The 21,780-nt window shown below is 57.7% G+C and overlaps 3 protein-coding genes across 8 annotated transcripts in view; 1 reads left to right on the top strand and 2 right to left on the bottom strand.

Moving 5' to 3' along the window:
* ACSF3 (acyl-CoA synthetase family member 3) overlaps positions 1 to 21,780 on the top strand; it is a 178,353-nt gene that overhangs the window by 92,133 nt on the left and 64,440 nt on the right. The window lies entirely within an intron of this gene.
* On the bottom strand, positions 47 to 4,423 carry SLC22A31 (solute carrier family 22 member 31). Of its 2 annotated transcripts, XM_067302354.1 has the most exons (9): positions 4,234 to 4,423; positions 2,215 to 2,288; positions 1,974 to 2,128; positions 1,714 to 1,882; positions 1,311 to 1,450; positions 1,081 to 1,189; positions 780 to 994; positions 520 to 631; positions 47 to 416 (listed from the first exon to the last, which is right to left on the bottom strand). In XM_067302354.1, exons 3-9 carry the CDS (start codon positions 2,041 to 2,043, stop codon positions 53 to 55), a joined length of 1,179 nt encoding a protein of 392 aa, XP_067158455.1. In that variant the 5' UTR covers positions 2,044 to 2,128; positions 2,215 to 2,288; positions 4,234 to 4,423; the 3' UTR covers positions 47 to 52. The 2 variants fall into 2 exon arrangements, with proteins under 2 accessions (XP_067158455.1, XP_067158454.1); XM_067302353.1 differs by lacking the exons at positions 2,215 to 2,288; positions 4,234 to 4,423 and having other exon boundaries at positions 47 to 338; positions 1,974 to 2,121.
* The window catches only part of ANKRD11 (ankyrin repeat domain containing 11), a 168,118-nt gene continuing 155,119 nt past the window's right edge, over positions 8,782 to 21,780 (bottom strand). For all 5 annotated transcript variants that reach the window (XM_067302349.1, XM_067302347.1, XM_067302351.1 and 2 more), the window contains 5 exons: positions 14,674 to 21,398; positions 12,872 to 12,970; positions 12,622 to 12,765; positions 11,314 to 11,406; positions 8,782 to 10,032 (listed from right to left, as the gene is read on the bottom strand). In XM_067302349.1, coding sequence (XP_067158450.1) covers positions 9,847 to 10,032; positions 11,314 to 11,406; positions 12,622 to 12,765; positions 12,872 to 12,970; positions 14,674 to 21,398 — 7,247 coding nt within the window. In that variant the 3' untranslated portion in view covers positions 8,782 to 9,846. The remainder of the gene's footprint in view (positions 10,033 to 11,313; positions 11,407 to 12,621; positions 12,766 to 12,871; positions 12,971 to 14,673; positions 21,399 to 21,780) is intronic.

Here is a 21,780-nt window from a genome sequence, read left to right as displayed (position 1 = left end):
ATCCGGCCGCGGCACCGGGGGGGGGGGGAGCCCCGCGGGGGGGGGCACGGCGCTACGTGTCGCGGGGGGCGCCGGGGGGGCCGCGTCCCGGCGCCGCCGGGGCGGAGGCGTCGAGGCGGGAGTAGCGGCGGGGCGGGCAGGGGCCGCGCTGCGAGGCCAGCAGGGGCAGGTGGTCCTCGCGGCGGGGGCGGCGGAAGAGCGGGGGCCGCCGCTGGCTCTCGCCGTCCTGCAGCGACTCGGGCAGGCTGCGGCCCTGGCTCTCGGGCAGCAGCATGATGCTGAGCACGGAGAGGATGGCGAAGGAGGCGAAGACCACGTGGTGCAGGAAGAAGCCGCGGCTGTTGGGGATGGCCGTGATGGGGGCGGCCGCCTTGCCCACGAAGCTGGCCCCCACGATGAGACCCAGCCCAGCGCCCCTGCGGGAAGGGGGGAAAAACACGCTCGAGGGGGGGGGGCCCGGCACGGGGGTCCCCCATTGCCTGGGCGGCACAGGGGTGGGGGCTGCAGCCCCCCGCTCACCTGACCACCGTGGGCAGGACCTCGCTGGCGAAGAAGATGCTGAGCGTGGCGACGGCGTGCGAGGCGGTGATGCCCACGACGGACAGCGTCAGAACGATGAGGTCCAGCAGGTCTGGGGGGGGCAAAGTGGCCATCAGGAGCCGCGGGGGTCCTGCACCCCCCCCCCCCCCAAGCACCCAGCGCTCGCAGGCAGCTCGGCGTGGCGGCGCGAGCATCGCGGGGGTCCTGGCACCGCGGGGGTCCCGGCGCCGTGTCCTTACACTGCGTGAGCGCCAGCAGCAGCAGGGAGGAGATGCCGGTGAGGACGGTGCAGAGGAGGAGGACGGCGCGGCGGCCGAAGCGCTCGGCGGTGAGGCACACGAAGGTGCAGGCCACCGCCTCGGTGCCCACCAGCAGGAAGTAGGAGTAGAAGAACTGGGGCAGGTGGGGGGCCAGGTTGCGGGTGAAGCAGTGACGGATGCCGGAGCCGATGAACCTGCCGGCCAGAGCGGGCTCAGGCGGGAGCAGCCGGGGCTCGGCCCCGCTCCCAGTCGTCCCCCCCCCCCCCCCGGCGATGCTCACGCCGTGAAGCCGAGGATCACGCTGTTCTTCCAGATCACCCTGGTGCTGAAGATCTCGCAGACCGCGTGGTACCGGGGCTGTGGGGACCCCTCAGACAGGGACTCCAGCTCTGCCGGCGAGAGGCAGCCCGGTTGGAGCCGGCATTGCCGGGGGACCGGGATCCCGGCACCGCTCCGACCTCCGGCACGGCACGAGAGCGGGTCCGGCGCAGGGCTCCAGGCCCCACTCGCCTGCAAAGAGGCTCTCCTGGTTGCAAGAGCCGGTGTCCGCACTGCCGCTTTCAGCCAGCGCCTGCAGCGTCTTCCTGGCCCGCTCCAGCTGCCGCGTGGCCAGCAGCCAGCGGGGCGACTCCAGCAGCAGCGCCGGGCACCTGCGGAGGCAGCGGCGTCGGGGGGCGCCGGGCTCGGCCGGCACGGGGCCAGCGCCAGCGCCGGGCCCGTGTCCAAACCCCCCCCCCCCGCGCCGTCCGGAAACCGCCCCAACTTGAGACCCGAGCAAACACTCACCGGCTCCCGGAGCCGCCCTCACTCCACCTGGAGAGCCCCGCGGAGCCTTTGATGCCGTGCCGGGAAGGGCGGCCACCCCAGCCCCCCTCCACCCCCACCCCCCAGCCCGAGCCCGGGGCGTCCTTACCACCAGCAGGCAGCGAGCAGGGCGAGGATGAGGGTGACGGCGCCCTGCAGCACCCGCCACTCGCGGCACAGCAGGGCCAGCGCCGGCAGCAGCAGCTCTCCGGCGATCCAGAAGAAGCCGGCCACCATGGTCACCACCAGCCGGTGCGGCGGGTCGCACAGCTCCAGCCCTGCCGGCACGGCCAGGGGCGCCCGTGGGTGCTGCAGTTTTTGGGGGGGGGGGGGGTGGCCCCCAGCGCCGCCGGGCTCCCCAGCACTCACGGGCCACGTAGAGGGAGAGGAAGGCGCCCGCCAGCGCGGCGCCGAAGAGCAGCCGGGTGACCAGGGCCATGACGTAGTCCACGGCCAGCGCCACGCTCAGGCCCAGCGGCACCGCCAGCACCAGGGAGGCCACGAAGGCGGGACGGCGGCCGAACCTGCGGGGGGACGGGGGGGCCATGAGCCCGGCGGCCCCGGTCGTCCCGGGGAGGGGGGGGGCACGGGGGGGGGCCACCAGGTCTACCTGTCGCAGGCCAGGCCGGCGCCGACGCTGCCCAGCGCCCATCCCAGCAGGTGCGTGGTCTGCTCGAGCGGCACCTTCCAGCGCGAGGCGCACACCAGGTCCCACTGCGGCGCCGGGGCAGAGCTGCCAGGGGTCCCGCAGCCGGGCCAGGACCCCCCCCCTCCCCCCCCCCAAGGAGCCGGGGATTTGGGGGGGGGGCGGGGACTCCCACGAGCCGCTGCCCCACGGCCAGGATTGGGGGACGGAGCCGGCGCTTCTCCGGGCGAGAGCTGGGTCGTCCCAGCACCTTGGACATCTCTGCCCTGCACCCCCACGCTGCAGGGCTCCCCCCGACGCCCCCCCCCTTCCTCCCAGGGCTCCTTCAGCGCCCCCAGATTCCCCACAACCCTTTTCCCCCAAACCCCTAGGACCCCCCAGCAGCACCCAACCCCCCCCCAGTGCGCCCCAGTGCTCCCAGCTCACCCCTAGGTCCCCTTCATCCTCTCCAGTGACCCCCCCCACCTCCTCAACCGCTCTGACCCCCCACAACCCATGAACACCCCCTGGACCCCTCCTGGATATAGGGACCCCCCCCCCAAAGCTCCCCAGACACCCCCAGAGCCATGGACCCCCCCCCAATCGCAGCAATCTCCCAACCTCCTCCAGCCTCCTCCAACCCTGGGACCCCCCCAGACCTCCCCCCTGGTCCAGGGGCCCCCTCCACCTTCCTGCACCCCCCCCCCCAAAGACCCAAGAGCCCTCCCCAGCCCCAGGGCTCGCCCCAGCCCCAGGAACACCCCCAGGGCTCCCTCCAGACCCCCCAATCTCCCCAGACCCAAAGCCCTCCGGATACCCCAGAGCCCCCCCCCCCGACCCAGGGATCTCCCCCGATCCCTCAGTCTCTCTAGCACCCCCCAAACTGCAGGACCCATTCAAGCCCCCTGAGACCCAGGGCTCCTCCCAGTCCCCCCGGCCCCAGGGAGCCCCCCAGACCCCTCTAGACCCCCCCCAATCTCTCTGGCCCTCATAGCCCCAGAGACCCCCCCAGAGCCCCCAACCTCCCTGGACTCCCAGGCCCTATGGATCTCCCCGGACCCCCAAACCTCCCCAGGTCCCTGCAGACCCAGGGAACCCGCCCAGACCTCCAAACCTCCCCAGGTTCCCCCACCTCCAGGACCCCCCCCCCAGACCCAGGTCCCTCCCTGGACCTCCTGGTCACAGGGAGCCCCCTGGATGCAGGGACCCCTCCAGACCCCCCCCAACCTCCCCAGACACCCCCAGACCCAGCGACCCCCTCCAGACCCCACAACCTCCCCAGCCCAGGGATCACTTCAGACCCCCCAACCTCCTCATACACACCCCAACCCCAGGGACCCCTCAGACCCCCCCCCCAACCTCCCCAGACCCCCCCGGTCCCAGGGACCGCTCCAGACTCCCAACCTCCCCAGCCCTAGGGCCCCCCCAGACGCCCAACCTCCTCACACACACCTCAACCCCAGGGGCCCCCCGGACCCCCCCAACCTCCCCAGACCCCCCGGTCCCAGGGACCCCTCCAGACCCCCAACCTCCCCAGATCCCTCCCAGCCCCAGGGACTCCCTCAGCCCCCCCAACCTCCCCAGACCCCACCCAGCCCCCCAACCTCCCCAGATGCCCCCCAGCCCCAGACCCCCCCCAGACCCCCAACTTCCCCAGACACCCCCCAGCCCCAGGGCCCCCCCAGGCCCCCAACCTCCCCAGACCCCTCGTTCCCAGGGACCCCTCCAGACCCCCAACCTCCCCAGACCCCCCCCAGCCCCAGACCCCCCCCAGACCCCCAACTTCCCCAGACCCCCCCCCAGCCTCCTCAGACCACCCAGCCCCAGGGACTCCCTCAGCTCCCCAACCTCCCCAGCCCCCCCCCAGCCTCCCCAGCCCCCCAGCCTCCCCAGACTCCCCCCAGCCCCAAGGCCCCCCAGACTCCCAACCTCCCCAGATCCCCCCCAGCTTCACCGGACCCCCCAGCCCCAGCCCCCCCAGCCCCAGCCCCGGCCCCGCCGCACCTGGGTGACGAGGTTGGAGCGGAGGCCGGCGGCGGGCAGCGCGTAGTGCCAGCCGCGGGTGCAGGGCCCGGTGCCGTTGGGCCGCGCGGCGGCGGTGCCGGTGCCGGTGCCGGTGCCGGTGCCGGCGCGGTACCGGTAGAGCTGGCAGGGGCTCCAGCCGCCGCGCAGTCGCGGGACGGCGGCGCGCAGCAGCGCGGCCCCCGCCAGGCGGCGCAGCGGCGGCGGCAGCAGCGCGGCGTCGGGGCGGCAGCGGTGCGGCGGGGGGGCGCCCAGCGCCGCCGCCAGCGCCCAGCCCAGCGCCAGCGCCGCGCACGGCACCCAGCCGCCCGCCGCCCGCCGCCCCCGCGGCCGCCCGCCGCCGCCGCCCGCCGCCGCCCCCGGCGCCCCCCCCGGCATCGCTGCGCTCCTGCCGCTGCCGCTGCCGCTGCCGCTGCGCGCGGACGCGACGCGACGGGACGGGACGGACGGCGGCGCCCGGGCGCCTGCGGCCTCGGCGCGGGCAGGTGAGGGCGGGGCGGCGGGGGCGGCACCGGCACGGACCGGCCCCGCGATCCGCGCTCCGCGCACCGCCCCCGGCGCCGCACCGCGCCGCACCGCACCGCCCCCGGCCCGGCCCCAGCGCGGAACGACCCCCCGGCCCGGTTCGGGTCCCCCCAGCCCGGACCGGCCACCCCCAGCCCGGTTCGGATAACCCCCGCACGGACCGAGCCCCTCCAGCCCGGACCGAGCCCCCCCCCAGCCTGATTCGGATCCCCCCAGCCCGGACCGATTCCCCCCCCCCCAGCACAGACCGACCCCTCCCAGCCCGGTTCGGATTCCCTCGGTTCAGTCTGGACCTTCTCAGTCCCGGTTCAGCCCCCTCCAACCCGTTTTGGACCCCCCCAGCCCAGCTCAGATGCCCCCCCAGAGCTGGGTCTTCCCCCAAGTCCCAGTTCAGCCCCCTCCCAATCCGGTTCGGACCCTCCCAGCCCAGTCTGGCCCCCACCAGCCCCCTCCCAAGCCCGGTTCGGATCCCCCCAGCCCCATTCAGACTCTCCCAAGTCCCGGTTTGCCTCCCCTAGTCCCGGTTTGGAGCTCCCCAGCCCAGTCCGGCTCCTCCAGCCCAGCTTGGACCCCCCCAGCCTGGTTCTCATCCACCCCCCAGCTCAGTTCGGACCTTCCTGCTCCCAGTCTGCCCCCCTCAAACTGGTTTGGATCCCCCCCCCAAGCTGGGTCTGGCTCCCCCAACTCAGTTTGGACCCCCCAGCCCAGTTCAGACTCCCTCGGCTCAGTCTGGACCCCCCAGCCCAGTTCAGCCCCCACCTGCTGGGACCAGCCCCAAGCTCTGGGCGCCCCACAGGCCCCCCCAGACCAGCTCAGCCCCCCCGAGGCCAGTTCGGACCCCCAGCCTGGTTCAGCCCCACGGCTCCCCCCTGTTCGGCCCCCAGCCCCACAGGGCTGTGGCACCCCGGGCCCGTGGGAACGAACCAGCCGAGTCCACAAACGAGCTTTTTTTTTTTTTTTTTTTTTTTTAATTTATTTACGAACATTATCTCTGAGGGACAACAGCATCTCTCTGGCGCTCATCTCTGTACATGCAACGGTAGAAAATAACATTTGTATTCGCTTTTTGCCTCTCTCTGCAGGAAGTTGTACAGCCAAAAAGGACAGTGGTGTCGCGGCAGCGCAGTGACCTCGGCAGCACCAGCGCTGCCAAACAATATGTACACAAACTACATCGTAAAAAAAATTACATTGGTACATTACAGACAACGCAGCCTCGCCGCTGTTTTACCCCACACTCTACGCAAGTTGGACTAGTACAAAGAGAAGGTGTGAACTGACCTGGGAGTTATTTACACGTATGTACACGGCTCGGAGAAGCGCGACAAGGGGGAAAATTTACACTGCGAGACTCCCAATCCACGTAGCACAGGTGCCAGAAGAGAGTACGTTACTTTTGCTTGTGTTGCTTTACATGGCTGATTAAAGGTCTCTCCATGCTTACACCGATTCAGTTATGGTTATTTAACAAAGAAAGAAAAAAAAAAAAGAGCAGGGCTGGAAATGAATTAATTAAAAAAAAAAAGTCTTATTGTGGCCACACTCTTGTGTTCTGTAAGCGACAACTCAGCAGCGCCGGCCCTTGCGGCGAGCAGGCGCCGGCGCTGCCTTCCCTGGCCCCGTGGCTCGCACTGGCCTGCCCGAGTCCCGCGGGCGCCAGTCGTGGCCCGAGCGAGGCCACCGGCGCAGCAGCAGCCCTGGGCGCTACCGGGCCGCCAGCAGCAGTCCTCACTCCAGCGAAGGGACCACTCGGAGGATGCCTGGAGCGCGGGGTTTGCTCCTTGCCACCCTGCAAGCACCGCCGCGCACACGCCGCGGTGCATGGAGAACAAGTGTGCAACCAGCCCTGCTCCTTGCCACCGCGCCGAGATCTGGCCACGGCCCGAGGTGCAGCGCAGCGAGCCGCGACCAGCACCTGGGACGGACTCGCCTGGCCGCCACGAAGCCACCTGAAGGAGGCTGCACCGCGCCGGGGTGAAACGCCCCGGGACCCCAGCTCGGGGACCGGGCGAGCCCGCGGCAGGCAGCACGGGGGTGTCCGCGCTTGGGGCTGCCCTGGCTCCACCGCCGCCGCTCCCCGCGGGGCGAGCTGTGGGCGCTCTGCTGGCCCCCGCGCTCGCCCGCCGCTCGCAGCACGGCGAGACCGGCCCTCGCTACCCGAGCGCGTGGAGCCAGGGCTGCAAGAGGCCGCGCCGCGGAAAGAGAGGAGAACCAGACTGGAAACCACTCTGCAATCCAGCGCGTCCCCCCCCAGGCCCCATCCAGCAAAGCAGCTCCGGCACCAAAAGAGGAAGGAGAAGCCAAAACGCATTTAAAACCTCCCCGGTTGCAAAAGGAGCAAGTGACCGAGACGTTTAACCAGCATGTGCACCCAGCAAAACGGAAAAGGAAAAGCAAGAAAGCCAGGGAGCCCGCGGAGTTTGGCCCCGGCGGCGGCGGGCGGGCACATGCCGGTCCCGCTCCGCCACGGCCGCCGTGCACAGCGCCGCTCCGGGGGCTTCGGCAGCCTCCGCCGGGGCGGCGAGGAGCGGGGCGGCCGGCTCGCCGGGGGCCTGCAGTGGGGCAAACGCCGGACAGCAGGTGCAAGCAAGGCACGGAGGTCTTGGAAGAGGCACTTGAATCCGTCTCCAGCCACGCTGCTGCGTGCTTGTGCTTGAGGATCGGCTTTGCCAGCTGGATCGGGTCTGGTCTCCAGGACAGGTCGCACGGAGCGACGCAACGCACGTCGCACCGCGGCGAATCCTCTCTCAACCTTCCTCCCACCCGGAGCGAGGCCCCGGCTTTCTCCTGCCTGCAGCGAGCTCGGCGGGGCAGGGGCACGGCGGGGGCCGAACGCGCCACGGCACGACTCCTCCTGCCAGACCCAGCCTCCTCCCTGGGCACGATCCTTCCAATTCCTCGGGTGAGAGGAGTTTCCGCACGGTTTCCACGAGGGCACAGCCCCAGAGGCGGCCGGGCCGGGCTCCCACCCCGAGCCGCGGCCTCCCGACGCTCTGCGAGGCGAAGAGATGCCCTGCCGGCGCCGGACCCCGCGGCGCCTTCCAGCTCCCGCTAGTTCTACAGCTCAGAAAAGCACCTCGACGCTTGGGCACGAGCGAGCAGGCGAGCAGCACGCTGCAGGGCCGGCGCAGGGGGGGCGTCGGGGGGGACCCAAGACCACCGCGTGCTGCGCGGCACCTTCCTCGCCGGCCACCTCGAACGAGACCCCGAGAGCGAGTTCAGCCCAGCAGGGCAGCTGTGCTCAACGCAACTCATCGCTCGCGTTCCATGTTAAAAAGAAAGGAAAAGAAGGGAAAGGACAAAGCGGCGGAGGATCGGAGCGAGGCTGGGGGCGGTAGCACCACCTCAGGAACCCGCCAGGGCGCTGGGAAGACCCCCAACACGAAGCACGGCCGTCTGCAAGCCCTGCCGCGGGCTCCGGCTCGCCCAGACAGCGTCGCCCCGGCTGCGAGAAAGTTGTTTCCCTACGCGCCCCGTACGCGACCGGCTTCCTCCAGAAACCACCGAGCACCAACGCCGCAGGAGCGCGGCCTGCAACGAGGGGGCCGTGCTGGGCTCTGCCCTTCCCTCTCCCCGCTCCGCAGCCCCGAAACACCGGCCCCAAGACAGACCTGCAGCCGCCGAGGCTCTGAGGCGCCCACGAAACTCGTCAGCCCGACGCCGTGCGTCCTGCTTCGCGTCGCTCTCCGGCCCCCCCAGCGCAGCGGGGCTCCCCCTCTCCCCACGGCCCCCGGCCCCTCCGCCGCAGCATCGGCGCACCGGTGGGTTTCCAACTCCGCTGAACTCAAAAGGGCAGGGGAAAAGGGAGAAAAACGACACTGTGTTAAAATCAGGAGAGGTCAGCATTTGGAGATCTCCACAACACAAACCGCAGGTCAGACTACCTGTACGCAAGGCCTGAGCGCAGGAGACCGGCTTGGAAATAACACTGCACACCATTTTGGCCCTTATTTTTTCCTTGAAAGGGAAAGTGCTGCCTAGGGTGAACTATACATACAAAGATAATTTTAATTAATTTATTTATTTCTTTACACATAACTGAAAGTGATGTTACAGTACATAAGTTATTTACAACTGTGCAGTAATGTGTTGCAAAATAAATTATCTAGAAGGCAGCAAAAGTACATTGTTAATGTATATAAAAACTGTACAGCATTTATGGGATACAATTTTTCTTTATATGAGTATTGGCTCTGTAGTGTTTTCAAGTTATGTTCTCAGAAAGAGAAACGAAATGCCCAAGATTAAAGGAAAAAATATATAAACCACATGGATTTTACTCCATTAAAAACAGTTGGCAAAGTCCTTTCTCTGCGTCACCATTTCTCCGTCTGTCTGTCTGCCACTCACCGTGCTGCTCCGGCGCACCGCGCGCCGGCGGCGTCCGCTGCTGTTGCAAAGCGGTGGCGAGCGGCTGCTGCAGGATGCCTCGCGCACACCCCGCTCCGGAGCCTGGCGCCGTTCACACCTTCAGAGCCGCGTCTGCCGAAGTTGGACGCTTTCTTTTGTTTCTAATTCTTTTCTTTTTTTTTTTTTTTTTTTTTTAGACATACCCAGGATGGAACGAGAAACTCAAACACCCCCCCCACCCCCCCCTAGTTTCCTACTGCAGCTTCTCTGCGAGGAGATCCGCAGACCGGTGGAAAACAGAGAGCTGGAAATCACTGTGTTCACAAGTACATGAATCACGTGGTTGCTGGCCCCGCTCAGCAGCTTCTGCAACACCCAAACGGTGTCCTTGGCCTCCTCCCTGCAGGCCAGTCTCTTCGTCGGCGAGGTGCTCGCTGCTGCGCGCAGCCCGGCTGCCTCCCTCCGCGGCGGCTGCTCGGAAAGGAGATGCGCCCCCACCCCGCTGCCCGGCGGAGCCGCCTCAGTCCAGAAGTGAGGGACGCGCTGTGAAGAAAGTGCAATTTTTTTTCTTATTGTTTAGTTTTCTGCCGATAGCTGCTTCCTCCTCCTCTGACCAGGGATTCATCAGCAAGCGGTAAGGGTGAATGTGAGCTCGACCGCCCGACCTCGGAGGGCTCCCGTCCTTGCCAGTCTTCAGTGATGCCTCCTGGTTTTGAACTGTCATGCCGGCAAGAGCACAAAGTCATCGTTCACGTCAACCATTGGCACATAGAACGAGGGCACCTCGTTCACGCAGAGGGATTTGTGCCCCGCGGGGTCCAGCTCCTGCACCTTCAGCTGCCACTCCATCCTCTGCACCGCGTTCAAGGCAGCAGCCTCGTGTTGCTGTCGCATGAGCAGGCACGTCTGGATCGGGAGAGAAACCCAAGCAGAGAGGAGGGGTGAGCGGGGAGGCTGGGACGGCCGCCGGCTGCCAGTCGCACCCTGCAGAGGCCGGGGACCCGCGGCAGCCGCGTGGGACAGAGCACCCGGTGGGAACGAGGGACCGAAGGGAAAGCTAGGCGTGGGAGAGGCTGCCGGACAGGGCCCGGGAGGCCCCCAGCCACAGGGCAGCAGGGCCTCAGCGGGCCGGGTCTGTCCCTGAAGACGAAGCCAGAGCGCCCGGGGGAACGACGGCTGGCTTCCAGCCGTTAGCTTTAACAGGGAATGCACAAACAAATCCACGGTGCCTGCAGGCGCCACCGTTACCTCTGCCTCAGACATAATCAAAATAGAGAGAGGCAAGCGAACAGAGCAGAAATTCATGTTCTCGCTTTCCCACCCGTTTCCAGCATGAGCACAAGCAAATTGCTCGGCTTTTGTGCGCATGGGAGAGCAGCGCGGCTCAGCCCACAAGGTCCTCGAGGGGCTGCTTTTCAAGGCTCGTAAGCACTCGGAGCACTGCCGCCGCTGGGAACAGCCTCAGCGGACAGTCCCCGAAGCCCCAGAGTGGCCCTCGGCTGTCCGAGAGCAGGGTCCTGCTCCATCCACTGCTCACATTTGAGCTGCCAACTCCTCCAGCGTCACCAGCGGAGAGGGTGAACATCCCTCCTCACTACCGCTCCCCAAGTTTGCCACCCTGAGCTTTGCAGAGCACTCTGGAAATCATTGCATGGGTTCCTGCCACCTGTAAATCGTAAAGCTTGCTGCAGCACGTGTTGCTGGCAAGGAGCAGGCCCTGCGGGCTTAACTGGCCGAGAAGCTCAAGCCCATATGGCAGGAGACGCAGAGGTAACAGTCAGACAGAGGACCCGAAGCAGAATGTGGCTCAAGCCCCCCTTTTCGAACCAGCAGGGGCAAGCGCCCTCCTGTAATCCCCGAAGAGGTGCTAGCCTCCCGGCGGTGCCGTCCACACAAGCGCTCCCCATTGCGGAACGCTGCCTACAGCTCCCTAGGACACCTCCTCCCAGCAGATTTTCAGGAACCATGAACACAGCTTCCCAAAAAAGCATCCACCAGCACAGCTGGCTGCCTCACCGGCCCCACGGCGCTCAGAGGAACCTCGGGGCTCTCCGAGCAGCAGCCCAGATCACTATCTCGCAAACCCCTCCCTGGCCCGACGTGGAAGAGCAGGACCTGCTCCCGGCACCGTGCCGCCGCAGCAAACTGGGCGGCGAGCCGGAGTGCCAGGGCTCCGGCACCTCTCACCTTCATTCGGTCGTATTTGTCGTCCACGTCTTGCAACCAGGAAATGAACTGTCGTGCGTTGAAACGGTCTCTGACCGATTTGTTTTCGTCTCCCTAAGCAAAAGACAGCAAAAGGGAATTACATGAGACTTTGTTTTTTCTCTTAAAACAGTCAAAGTCCCAACAGGCCATATTCAAACCCCTCTTTCAGCACACTCTCACCAGAAACAGGGCTGAAGTAACAAGGAAGACGTCTGCAGGGAGCAGTGATGGAGCGTGCTGCTCTGAGCTCCTCCGGCAGCCGTTTGCTCGGGGTTTCAGCCTCAGACACAGATGCTGTGCAGGCAAATGCACACACGCGCACGCACGCACTCCCTTTTTGCTTTCCCTGCAGAGAGCTAAGAATCCGTTTGGGCCAGCCCCTGCCACAGCACCTGCGGCTCTCGCTCTCCTTCAACTTACGCCCAAGATCATAACGTCTTCAGTGTAGAAGCACAGACACTTTTTGGCTGAGAAATGCCGAGGGATAAAATCAGGGCTCCCGAATCAATATGCCAGGGCACTAATAAATTCCACTACACTGTTGCTGCACAGGATCACTTCTGCAATGCAGCAAGGTGCTTTCTTCAGAGCAGACAGGCTGGTGGCGCAGCTGCGGCGCGCAGGCCGGCAGAGGGTGCCGACGGGATCGCTCGGTCCCACTGCAGCGCCTTTTAATTCTTACAAAGCCGCACAGCAACAGAGACTGCAGAAACCAGACGTGATTCCCCCCCTTCCCTGGCACAGAACTACATGAAATCGAAGGAAGAAATGCTCATTTTCTGTGGACTGTGCAACAGAGGCTGGCTCTTTCCACGCCAGTATTCAGATACAAATTCATTTAATGGCTCTCTCCCCTTTATGCAACATGAAAAGAAATCCCGGAGTGTAGATAAATAAAGCTTTCAAGTGTGCAGATGATCCTGATCAAGAAGAAGGGCAGAGGGTCCTGCAACTCACTGATAAACATGAGTCATCGTTGCTTCTAAAGAGACACATGATGCTCCCTGCCTCACCGTGTTCCCGGATGCATTTCCTTCCCCTGCACGCACACGGGGTATCGCAGAACACGCGATTCGAGCCCTCCCGTAACTGAGTCAGACTAGTCAACCTGGGCACATGCTGGGGAGGTCTCCTGCAATGTGTCCTGTATCTGTGTGCTGTGGTGTGTGATAGGTACCTGAGCAGGAAGAGCATTAGTAACATCCCTCCCTCCCCAAAAGCACATCTCCCTTGGGACCTTGCACAGCACCTCTGAGACGCTTCATCACCGTACAGACAGGCACTGACCTGATTTTCTAGAGGCATGTTGTAGACCTCGGAGTCCAGCAGCATGGTGCAGGCACTGAAGGGCACAGCCTGGTTTGCGATAGTCCTCGCTGCCCGACAATGAACTCTCAAAATCTCCTGCTCACAGGAGACAATCAGCTTCTCCTGGGGAAGAGCAGAGGAAGCAGTGAGCGTGGCAGCCCTGGGTTCCCAGCACAGGAAATTCCCTGGCCTCTTCCCCGGCAGGAATTCCCCTGGAGCGCTGCCTTACCCGCTCGATGCTGTGCTGGAGTCGCAGCTTCCCCCTCACGGCTTCCTGCTGCTTGAAGAGCTCCTTCAGCGGCTCCGCTAGCGACGGCGGCGGGGCGATCTACGGGCACACGACAGCAAAGGGTTACAGGCAGCAGCTCCAGCTGCGTCCGCAGCCCCGCGGTGGGGCCTGCCCCCCCCCCCGCCATGCAGGCAGGGGCCTTGAGCTTGGAAGCGAGCTGGCGGCAAGGCCACACGGTGAAAGCAGACGTTTCCCAAGGTCTTGGAGAGGGAACGGGGGCCGCCCCACCCCGCAGGGTGCTGCACAGAGCTGCAGAAGGCCTTTGCTCAGCAGGCAGGCAGCAACGGTCCCTGCCCTGCCAGGGGTCAGACCACAGGCAGGGAGGAGACAACGGGGCAGATGTTCAGCGCAGAGAGGCGAGCTCAGCCCGCGGAGCCAGCGCTCTCCCGACCACCTGCCTGCTCACCCGGGGTGTTGCAAGGGCAGTTTGTAAAGGGGCCCGAAAGTCTTTGACAAAAGCGAGGAGACTGTTAGAGAAACGCTGGAAGGAGCAGCCCGGTCCGCACCCCGCGAAGGGTTTGCCATGTGGATGAGGAAAGAGGCACAGGACTGAGCCAGGGGAACAGGCGGCCAAGGCTGCTCCGCGTTTTCCTCCTGAGCGAAGCACACCTCAAGCTCAGCGTAAGCTGCAGAACAGCAGAGCAGGCGGCTCTGAGTTAGTCTAGGAAGGAAGGAGCAGATGTGACCGCAGGCTCACGGCTCTGTGGCAGACAAAGCTTGCATCAACTCATGAAACAGGGCTCCAGGCAGATGCTGGTCCCACTCCCCTCTCGCTGCAGAACAGGCACGTTTTCATCCCTCACTTCCAACATGGCTCATACTTGGGGGAAATGGAGATTTCCCCCAACACTTGGCCTGTTGGCTCACTTAGAGTCATGGCTTCTGAAATGGTAGGATATATTAAGACTCCTCAAAACAAAGTTTTGTGTAAGGGTAAAAGAAGAACCTGTTTATATTCCCCAGAGGGAAAATTCCCTGTAAGAATGTTACATCAATAAAAACTTTATTCTAGTAAAGCAAAAAGGGGCCTCTCTGAGGTTCCTGCATGGGCTTCATTGCTGTTCTGGACAGGCAAAAGAAAGGCCCATGGACCAGGGTCTATCGCACTAGCTGCAGCAGGGAACACAGTTTGACATGGCAGGTCATATTGACCCTCCTCCTCCTCAAGGCTGGATCCCAGATTTACTGCCTGGAGCATTAAGTTTATTGATGCATTTGTATTAGCAAAGTCCATTCATGCAGTGCAGCAAGGAAATGCAGGTCCCATTGCCAAGGAGTTACCACTATCGGCAAGTCAAATATTGAAGCTTTAGTAAAATGAAGGCAGGATGTAAGAGCAGCTATCTTTTCCTTACAGTCTTCTAGGTCCATTATCCAATTACTATACTGCTTGTAAAAGCAATTTTGCCTTCTGGCCTCAAATCCAGCGGATTCATATAAACACACTCTAAAGCCTCAAAATATCTTAGGTTCCTAAGCACAGCCTAAGGTCTTGTCTGCAAAAATACAACATTCTCAGAGGATGCATTTAGCACACAGCCATCCCCTTACCGCGGCTCAGTTTTGTCACCGCAAGTATGTTCTAAAAGTTTGCTAAAGACACCACCATCAGCACTGTAAGAGTGCTTTCACTGCATTAGGGGACAATGTGGTTGTGCTGGTAACAACAAGGGAGGGGAGAGTCCCTGGTGCTGTGTTTTAAACTGACTTGCAGAAATGAGAGAGGGAGAAAGGTGACTCACCACTGGAATATGAAGCTTGCTTAGAGGTTTGCCATCCAATAGGTAGGAGCCAGTATAGGTGACATATTCGGCGTAGCACTGAGGAGCTTGGGGAGTAATATAGCAGAGGATTTTCCGCTTCTCCTCAATCTTTTTCCTGATCTGGAGGTACTCAAAGTAGGGGTTGGATCTGTCACTGTGATAGGGTTCAATGTCGTCCAGTTTTATAGCATCTACGATAGCTGCCAGTGTTTGCTGTATCATCTCTCTAGTCTGCTGGGTGGAGGTGTTGATCTGCTGCTGCAGCTGCTGGTTGGAACGCTGGAACCTGCGTTTTCGTGGGTGCTGAGCCTGGGAATCGTCTTCCTCTGTAATTCGGCCTTTGGCACGCGTGGAAGGTGCAGAAACAGGAGGAAATTCCTTCTCAGAAGATGCAGCGTTCTGCTTGTTTTGATTGGCCAGCATCTGAGCCCGGTTCCTGGTAATCCGCTGAGGAATCTCTTCTATTTTGGGTGGTTTGGGAGCTTCTGCTACTGGTTTTTGTACTGGTTCAATGATTTCTGCTTGAGCGTTCCCTGGAGGTGCATCTGTCTGGGAGGAAGTGACTTGGCTCCCACTGCGTGCTGCATTCTCCTGTGTGATGCCGCTCTCGGGGGTGGTCAACGGTGGAGGACCGCTTTGGGAATTGCTCTCTGCCACCCCACTGGAAGAGGACAGGTCTTCATGAATGGGCTCCACCTCTTTGCTCTCTGCCTGAGCAGACTCTGATGAGGTCTGTTGGAAAATCTGTGCTTCTGATTCCTCTATTCCCTTTTCGTCAAGTACGTTCAGCACTTCTGAGGTGGCTTCTTGTGCAGTCACTTCCGATTTCTGCTCCTCTGCTTGTGGTTCTGTTTCCACAGGCAGGGCAGTAGTTGGCTGGCTGGCTGGTGGCTCCTCCTGTTCACTGGAAGCTATTACAGATGCACTAGCTTTAATAATCCCAGCATTTGTTTCTGAAGCTGTTACCAGACTTTCTTCTACTGGTTCTGTTTCTGTCATCTCTGTCTCTGGAACATCTTTAGGTTGGAGCGGCAACTCTGGTAGTGAGAAGGGGCCAAGGTCCAAGTCATCTTCTGTGTTGGTGAATGGATCAGGCCACGTTACAGGTTCCTCTGTATTTGTAGGTGCAGTATTATTGTTTTCCAAATAGTTGTTTTCTGGTGTCTTAACAACTTCTGCCTGAGTTTCTGTTGGCATACAAGGGGGCTCTGGAGGTATCTCAGGTGCTTCTTCTGGAAGAGGTTTGCAGTTATTAAAGAACGTGTCTAATCTAGTAGGGGACATGTATGGCGCTTGCTCATCAGCAGTCGCTATTTCTCCTGGAACTGCTTCTTCAGCATCTTCCTTGACTTCATCGAGCCCTGGTTCAGACACTGACAGAGGGTAAGATATAGGAGAAACTGGGTATGACGTATCTGTGGGAATGAAGGCTACTGGCGTAGGATGAATTGGTTCTAGGGAACAGAGTGGTGGTTTAGGGGACTCAGGAAACCTCTGGGGAGATTTCATTAGAAGTTCTGAGCCCATGGACCAGCCGACAGAGTGCTCTGCTGGGTTGCCCATCAGGCTGGGAGGAATTGCAGTGTCAGGGTTTCTGGAAGGAGGATTGTCCCAGTCCATATTGTTTTGTTCTGGCATAGCCGAACTAAAATGGTTTTCTTCAATAGGCGGTAAGAAGGTAGGTTCTGGTGGCATAATAGAAGCAGTAGCTTGCTGCTCTTCTGTAGTATCCAACGGCATGCCAAGATCAGGAGGAAGAGCACTTTCTACAGAAGGGGCCAGCAGTTCATCTCTATGTGAAGGGGAGGATTTTGCTTGTAAACCAGAAAAGACACTTTCAGGTGACTGGGCAACTCCGCTGACAGCTCCTGGTGCACAGTGCAAAGCTTCCACTTTAGGTGATGAAACTCCATAATCGGGTGAATAATAACCAGGAGACAAACACTGGAACTTCTCTGCAGGAACAGAGGGAAGGGGAACTTTTTCCTCCATTAAATGCTGCACTGGAGAGTCATAATTTGATGTTGCTGGGACACTTTGCTGTCTGAAGAATTTATCTCCAACACTGAATTCTTCCTCAGGTGGCCTTCTAATATCAACAGAGATAGAACGGTAAAGGTTCGTAGAGGGTATGGTACGTGTTGGGGTCTGACTCGGATTCTCAGGGAGCCCACTAGAAACATTTGCATATCTGTCAAAGAAGGATGGAGAACATGCATTCATGGACATCGTGGATATGGGTAGCGAGTGCTGAGAGTCAGCACATTCAAACATCAGATCTGTGTAGTCTTCGTTGCTGCACGAAGGAGTTCTTGGTGTCTGCATCACCTCTTCATAGCTTGGACAAGACACCACAGATGCTGGGGTTGGAACGCCCGTCGGCCTGTTCTGATCCGGCCGTGGAGACGCAGGAAGGATTTCCTTCAGCTGAGGGCCAGTTATCCAGTCTTTAGAATCCGTCCCAACAGCAGGCTGTGCCTTGTTGTCCGGTGACAGTATAGGAGTCAGTGGACCTAATTCTTTAAGTTTCTTGTCCTTGAGCTGAGTATCCAGCGTTAATGGCTTCTTTGTTGCCAGATCCAGGCTCCTCTTGCGCACCTCTTCAGCGCTTTTAATTTTGTCCTTTAATTTGGGGTCCCCAGATCTGTGTCGCATTTTCTCCATTTGCTTCATTCTCTCTTTGTGCCTTTTGTGGCGTTCCTCAATTTCCAGGTCCTTCTGGCTCAACATCCTCTCGAAGCTGGTCATCATCAGATCACCATCTCCCAGAAGTTTCTCCCTTGGCCTGGTATCTTTCTTGCCAGTATCTTTGGAAAGGGTTATTTTTTCATTTCCATTGCTTATTTTTATCGACTCTGTTTTGTCTTTCTCTTGGTTCTCCTTGAGTTTCTCCTTCAGCTTGGTTTCACCAAATTTGAGGTTTTCCTCCTTTGATTTATCTTTAAAGGTGGTAACTTGAGGACTGTCCTTGTCTTTAAGTGTTGACTTTGGCTCATCTTTGTGATGTTTAAAGAAACCATCTGCATGTTTGTCTCTATGCTTTTCCTTTTCTTCCTTCCATTTTTCCTTGTGTTTATCTCGCTTCTTTTTCTCTTTCACTGTGCTGATGGTGCTGGAACCGTAAGTCTTTTCTTTTTCTGCCTTCTTTGACAGCTCTCTTTCAGAATCATTTTTATCTTTCTTTTCAGAAAATAAGTAATCAATGTTTTTTTCTGGTTCGTCATCAGGCTCTGCCTTCATGTTGTAGGAAGTGCTAAAAGCCTCCCCATCCACAGAGAAATCTTTTTCGTAATGAGTGGAATCCTTTCTGCTACTGGAGTCTTTAAACTCTTCTGTTTTTTCTTTTTTCTCTGTTTTCTCCTTCTTTGCTTTTTCTTTCTCATGACTTTTCTTCGACGAAGATGAGGAATGTCGGTGTCTCTCCTTCTCCTTGAGTTTGTCCTGCAAGCAGGGCAAAGGGAGAGAATCTTTAAATTTTTCTTCAGAGGCATCAGTAAGGGAGAGATTAGAAGACTCAAAGAGGCTGGTCAGTCCTGGATCTTGTCCTCTATCTGTGAAGCTATCAGAGGAGATTTCACTGATTTTATCATTGGAGTCATCTCTGTAGTCATTCAGAGCCTCCTCTTCCAATTTTTCCAATAGGCTCTTCTCTGACTCTCCTCCTTTTGAAGACTTTTTCTCTTTGGAATGCTCTTTATCCGTCTTTTCCTTATGCTTGTTTTTCACCTTATCGTCACTGGCATGCTTCTTTTCAGCTTTTTCAGGGAGCTTTTGCTTGTTTTTCTTTTCCTGAGTGGAGTCTATGGATGTTCTGTCTTTCCTGTCTTTGTACTTCTCCGTAGAATCTTTCTTCTCTTTGTGTTTTTCAAAGGAATTCTTCTCCTTTTTCTCTTTTCCGCCTTCCGATGTTCCTTTGTCCTTTTTCTTCTCCTTAGAATCCTTCTCTTTCTGCTTTTCTCCTGAATGTTGCCTATCCGAGGAGTACTTCCGGTGTTTGTCGGTGTAGAGCTCCTTTTCAGCAGCTGCACCATCATCCTTCTCCTGCAGACTGTCTAGTCGATGCATTTCGCTCCCAACAGCTTCACTGACTTTGAACCCCGTTAAGCTGTAATCATCCCTCTCGTCTTCACTTTCATCTGTGAAGATGTCTGCGATGCTGTACCAGCTTTTCTCTTTGCCTTTCTTCTCCTCCTTTTTTTCAGAGAAGTCTTCTCTATCTGCAGAGAAGTTTTTCTCTTTCTTTTCTTTAACCTGGTCAAAAGAACTCTTCCTTTCTTTGTCTTTGTTATGCAGGTCTTTGTACTTCTCTTTCGTTTCTTTTTTCTCTTTGAAACTTTTATCTAGTTCTTTGTCTTTCAGGTTTTTCTCAGGAGCAACTTTTTCATTTTTCTCCTTGTCTCCTTCTTTGGATTTTTCCTTGTATTTTTCTGGCTTCACTTTTTCTTTTTTTTCCTTATCAGGAGCATCTTTCTTCTCTTTCTCCTTCCCAGAATGGTGCCTATCCCAGCTCTCCAGATTTTTGCCACTGAATTCAGGGTCGGACTTATCCTTGAAGAATGTTTCACAACCATAGTCTTTAAATTCATCTCGATAGGGCTCTTCCTGCTTAGCTTTAACATCTTTCCGATCTTTAGAGCTATCAGAGGAATCTTTTCTATCTTTGTTGGTTTCACCTGTATCTTTTTCTTTTCTCTCTTTGACACTTTCTGCAGAATCCTTCCTTTTCTTGTCCTTTTCAGGCAAATAACTAGGAGTAGCTTTGTGTCTTTCAGTTTGGTCCTTTTTCTTCTCAGAGTTTTTGTCCACATAGTCTCGCTCTTTCTTTTTTAAGAAAGTGTCCTTTTCATTACGTTTTTCATTGTATTCTTTCTTCTCTTTCGTTTTATTTTCCTTTTTCTTGTCTTTAATTTCCTCTTTCACAGGCTCTATGATTAGTTTTGCCACGGTGTCATTTTTAATCTCCCTGAAGTCTGTTACTGGAGAATCCCAGCTATCTTCGCCTTTGAAATCGAAGGAAGAATCAGATGACAAGTCTGAAAACCATCTCTCTTGTTGATCATCCGAGAGGCTGAACTTTGTGTCCTCGCTTTCGGCAAATTGGCCTTTGTTATTAAACTCATCAAACCCAGACTCATCCCTGTAAACTTTTTCTTTTTTGCATTTTTCTTTCTCTTCTTTGAAGGATTTTTCTTTCTCTAGTTTAGCAACTTTCTCCTCCTTCAGATCATTCTTCTTTTCAGATTTTGATTGTTTGTCCTTTGACTTCTTCTTTCTTTCCTCCTTGTGTATTCTGGGCTTCTCCTCTTTGGGAGACTTCTCCTTTACAGGCTTCTCTTTTTCTGATTTACTTAATCCTTCTCTGAAGGATTTGCTCATGTCTTTACTACCATCTTTGACTTTTCTTAATGATTTCTCCTCTTTCGAGGATTTTCCAGTCTCATCTTTAAACAACCATTCCTTCTCCTCCACTTTACCTTTGGGGAGCTTTTCTTCCTTCTTACAGTGTTCTCGCTCATGCTTTAATACTTTCAATTTATTTTCGACTGGATTTTCTGTCTCTACTATCAAGCCTTTCTCAGGCTTTTGTTTAGAGTCCTCAAACTCAAAAGAAAAAGTTTTGATTATTTTAATGTCTTGGCTGATGGGACACTGCCCCTTCTCCTTGTTTTTATGTTTGTGTTTTGTTTTATGCTTTTTAACAACCTTCCCCTCCTTGTCCAGCTTTGGAATTGCTCCATCCACATTGGTATGGAATGAATTCTTTTTCTCAGAAACAGTGTTGTGTGGGTTGTTTTTCTTTTTGTGCTCTGGTTTCTTCCTGACTGGCTTTAGTGACTCTAAGCTCGAATCCTCAGACGAGTAGTCTGACTCACTTGTCAGTCTCGTCCTCGTGGAGTCCGATAAGGAACTGACATCTGACCAAGCTGGAGAAGATATGGTTTTCCAATTGTCCGTCCTCCAGTGCTTGGAGTGCTGTTCTGTAAGATTAGGATTATGTTTTTGGGATGCTAAACTCCCATGAGAAGAGGTCGATGAGGCAGACAGAGAGTTAAACAAGGAGGATTCCTTTAGCACTAGCCTGGAGTCCTTTACACAGCTAGAGCTCTGAAGAGAGTCTCTATCATCCTCCTCACTCTCCACGTTTTCACTCTCTGATTCAGAGGAACAAAATTTGTCATTTTTTTTGCCAAACCGAACCTCTTTGCTTTTAGTCTCCTTCTTCCGCTTCTTTTTTACTTTGCTTTTCTCCTTCTGTGGCTTTGTGCTGGCGGGCTCCCGGATTTTGCTGCTGGGCAATATCGAGTGAGTCGAAAGTCGCAGCTTCTCCCCAGTCCCCACAGCAACGCTAGTCTCCTCCTCGTCCGAGCTGTCCGATAGGATGCGGTGGGCAGCTTTCTTTGGTGTAATTGTGTTATTTTTAGTATAAGTTTTCACTTCCATTTTGGGTATGGAAATGAAACTGTTTGCTTTAGTCTCTTTTCTGTAATCCTTTTTGAGCAAATGTTTGTCATCGACTGGCGGTACCCGGTCCTGTTCATCGTCCTCATCAAATTCATACTCATCCTTCACCGGGGTGATGGTCTTGGGGGGCTCCTGGGCCTTGGGCTTATGCTTCAAACCCTTCTCAAACTCTGAGTCTGTGTTATTGCCATCAACAGAGCTGGAGGGAGCGAAGGAAGGGGCGTCCTCCTCTTCTGAGGTCTCTGCAGAGAGAAGAGAACAATGTGTTAGGCCTCCGAGGGGCCCTGGGAAGGGAACATCATCACAGTCTGCTGCAGAGACCTCGAACCCTCGGGAACAGCCCTGCCGCCCCTTTGCCTCACCCAGCCTTTGCTAAGTATGCAGCTAAAAGCTCAAAATACAAGTTGGAAGATCTTTCAGAAAGGAATAGCTGTTCAGTATCAAACCTGTGAGGGATGTTCCTGAAAACAAAGTCCAGGGTGTATCGAGAGAAAAAATTGTTAACAGGGTTATGACCGTGCAAATAGAGTGGCAGGCCAAGACTCCCCAAAAGGCTTGAATGTTTTCTCCAATTAGAACTACTTAAAAGCTGCAACCTTTCCCATCTAGTACAGCCACGATGGT

Source organism: Apteryx mantelli, chromosome 10 (assembly GCF_036417845.1).
Source record: "Apteryx mantelli isolate bAptMan1 chromosome 10, bAptMan1.hap1, whole genome shotgun sequence".
Classification (NCBI taxonomy): domain Eukaryota; kingdom Metazoa; phylum Chordata; class Aves; order Apterygiformes; family Apterygidae; genus Apteryx; species Apteryx mantelli.
Note: the sequence above shows the minus strand (reverse complement) of the source record. Positions and strands in the feature narration are given on the sequence as shown.

Excerpts from the sequence above, each read along its gene's own strand:
- SLC22A31 (XM_067302354.1), bottom strand. The coding sequence starts at position 2,043 with ATGGCCCTGGTCACCCGGCTGCTCTTCGGCGCCGCGCTGGCGGGCGCC. Across the intron at positions 1,883-1,973 it reads CCTCTCCCTCTACGTGGCCC|GGCTGGAGCTGTGCGACCCG; the intron begins GTGAGTGCTGGG and ends CCGTGCCGGCAG. Across the intron at positions 632-779 it reads GCTGCTGGCGCTCACGCAGT|ACCTGCTGGACCTCATCGTT; the intron begins GTAAGGACACGG and ends TGCCCCCCCCAG.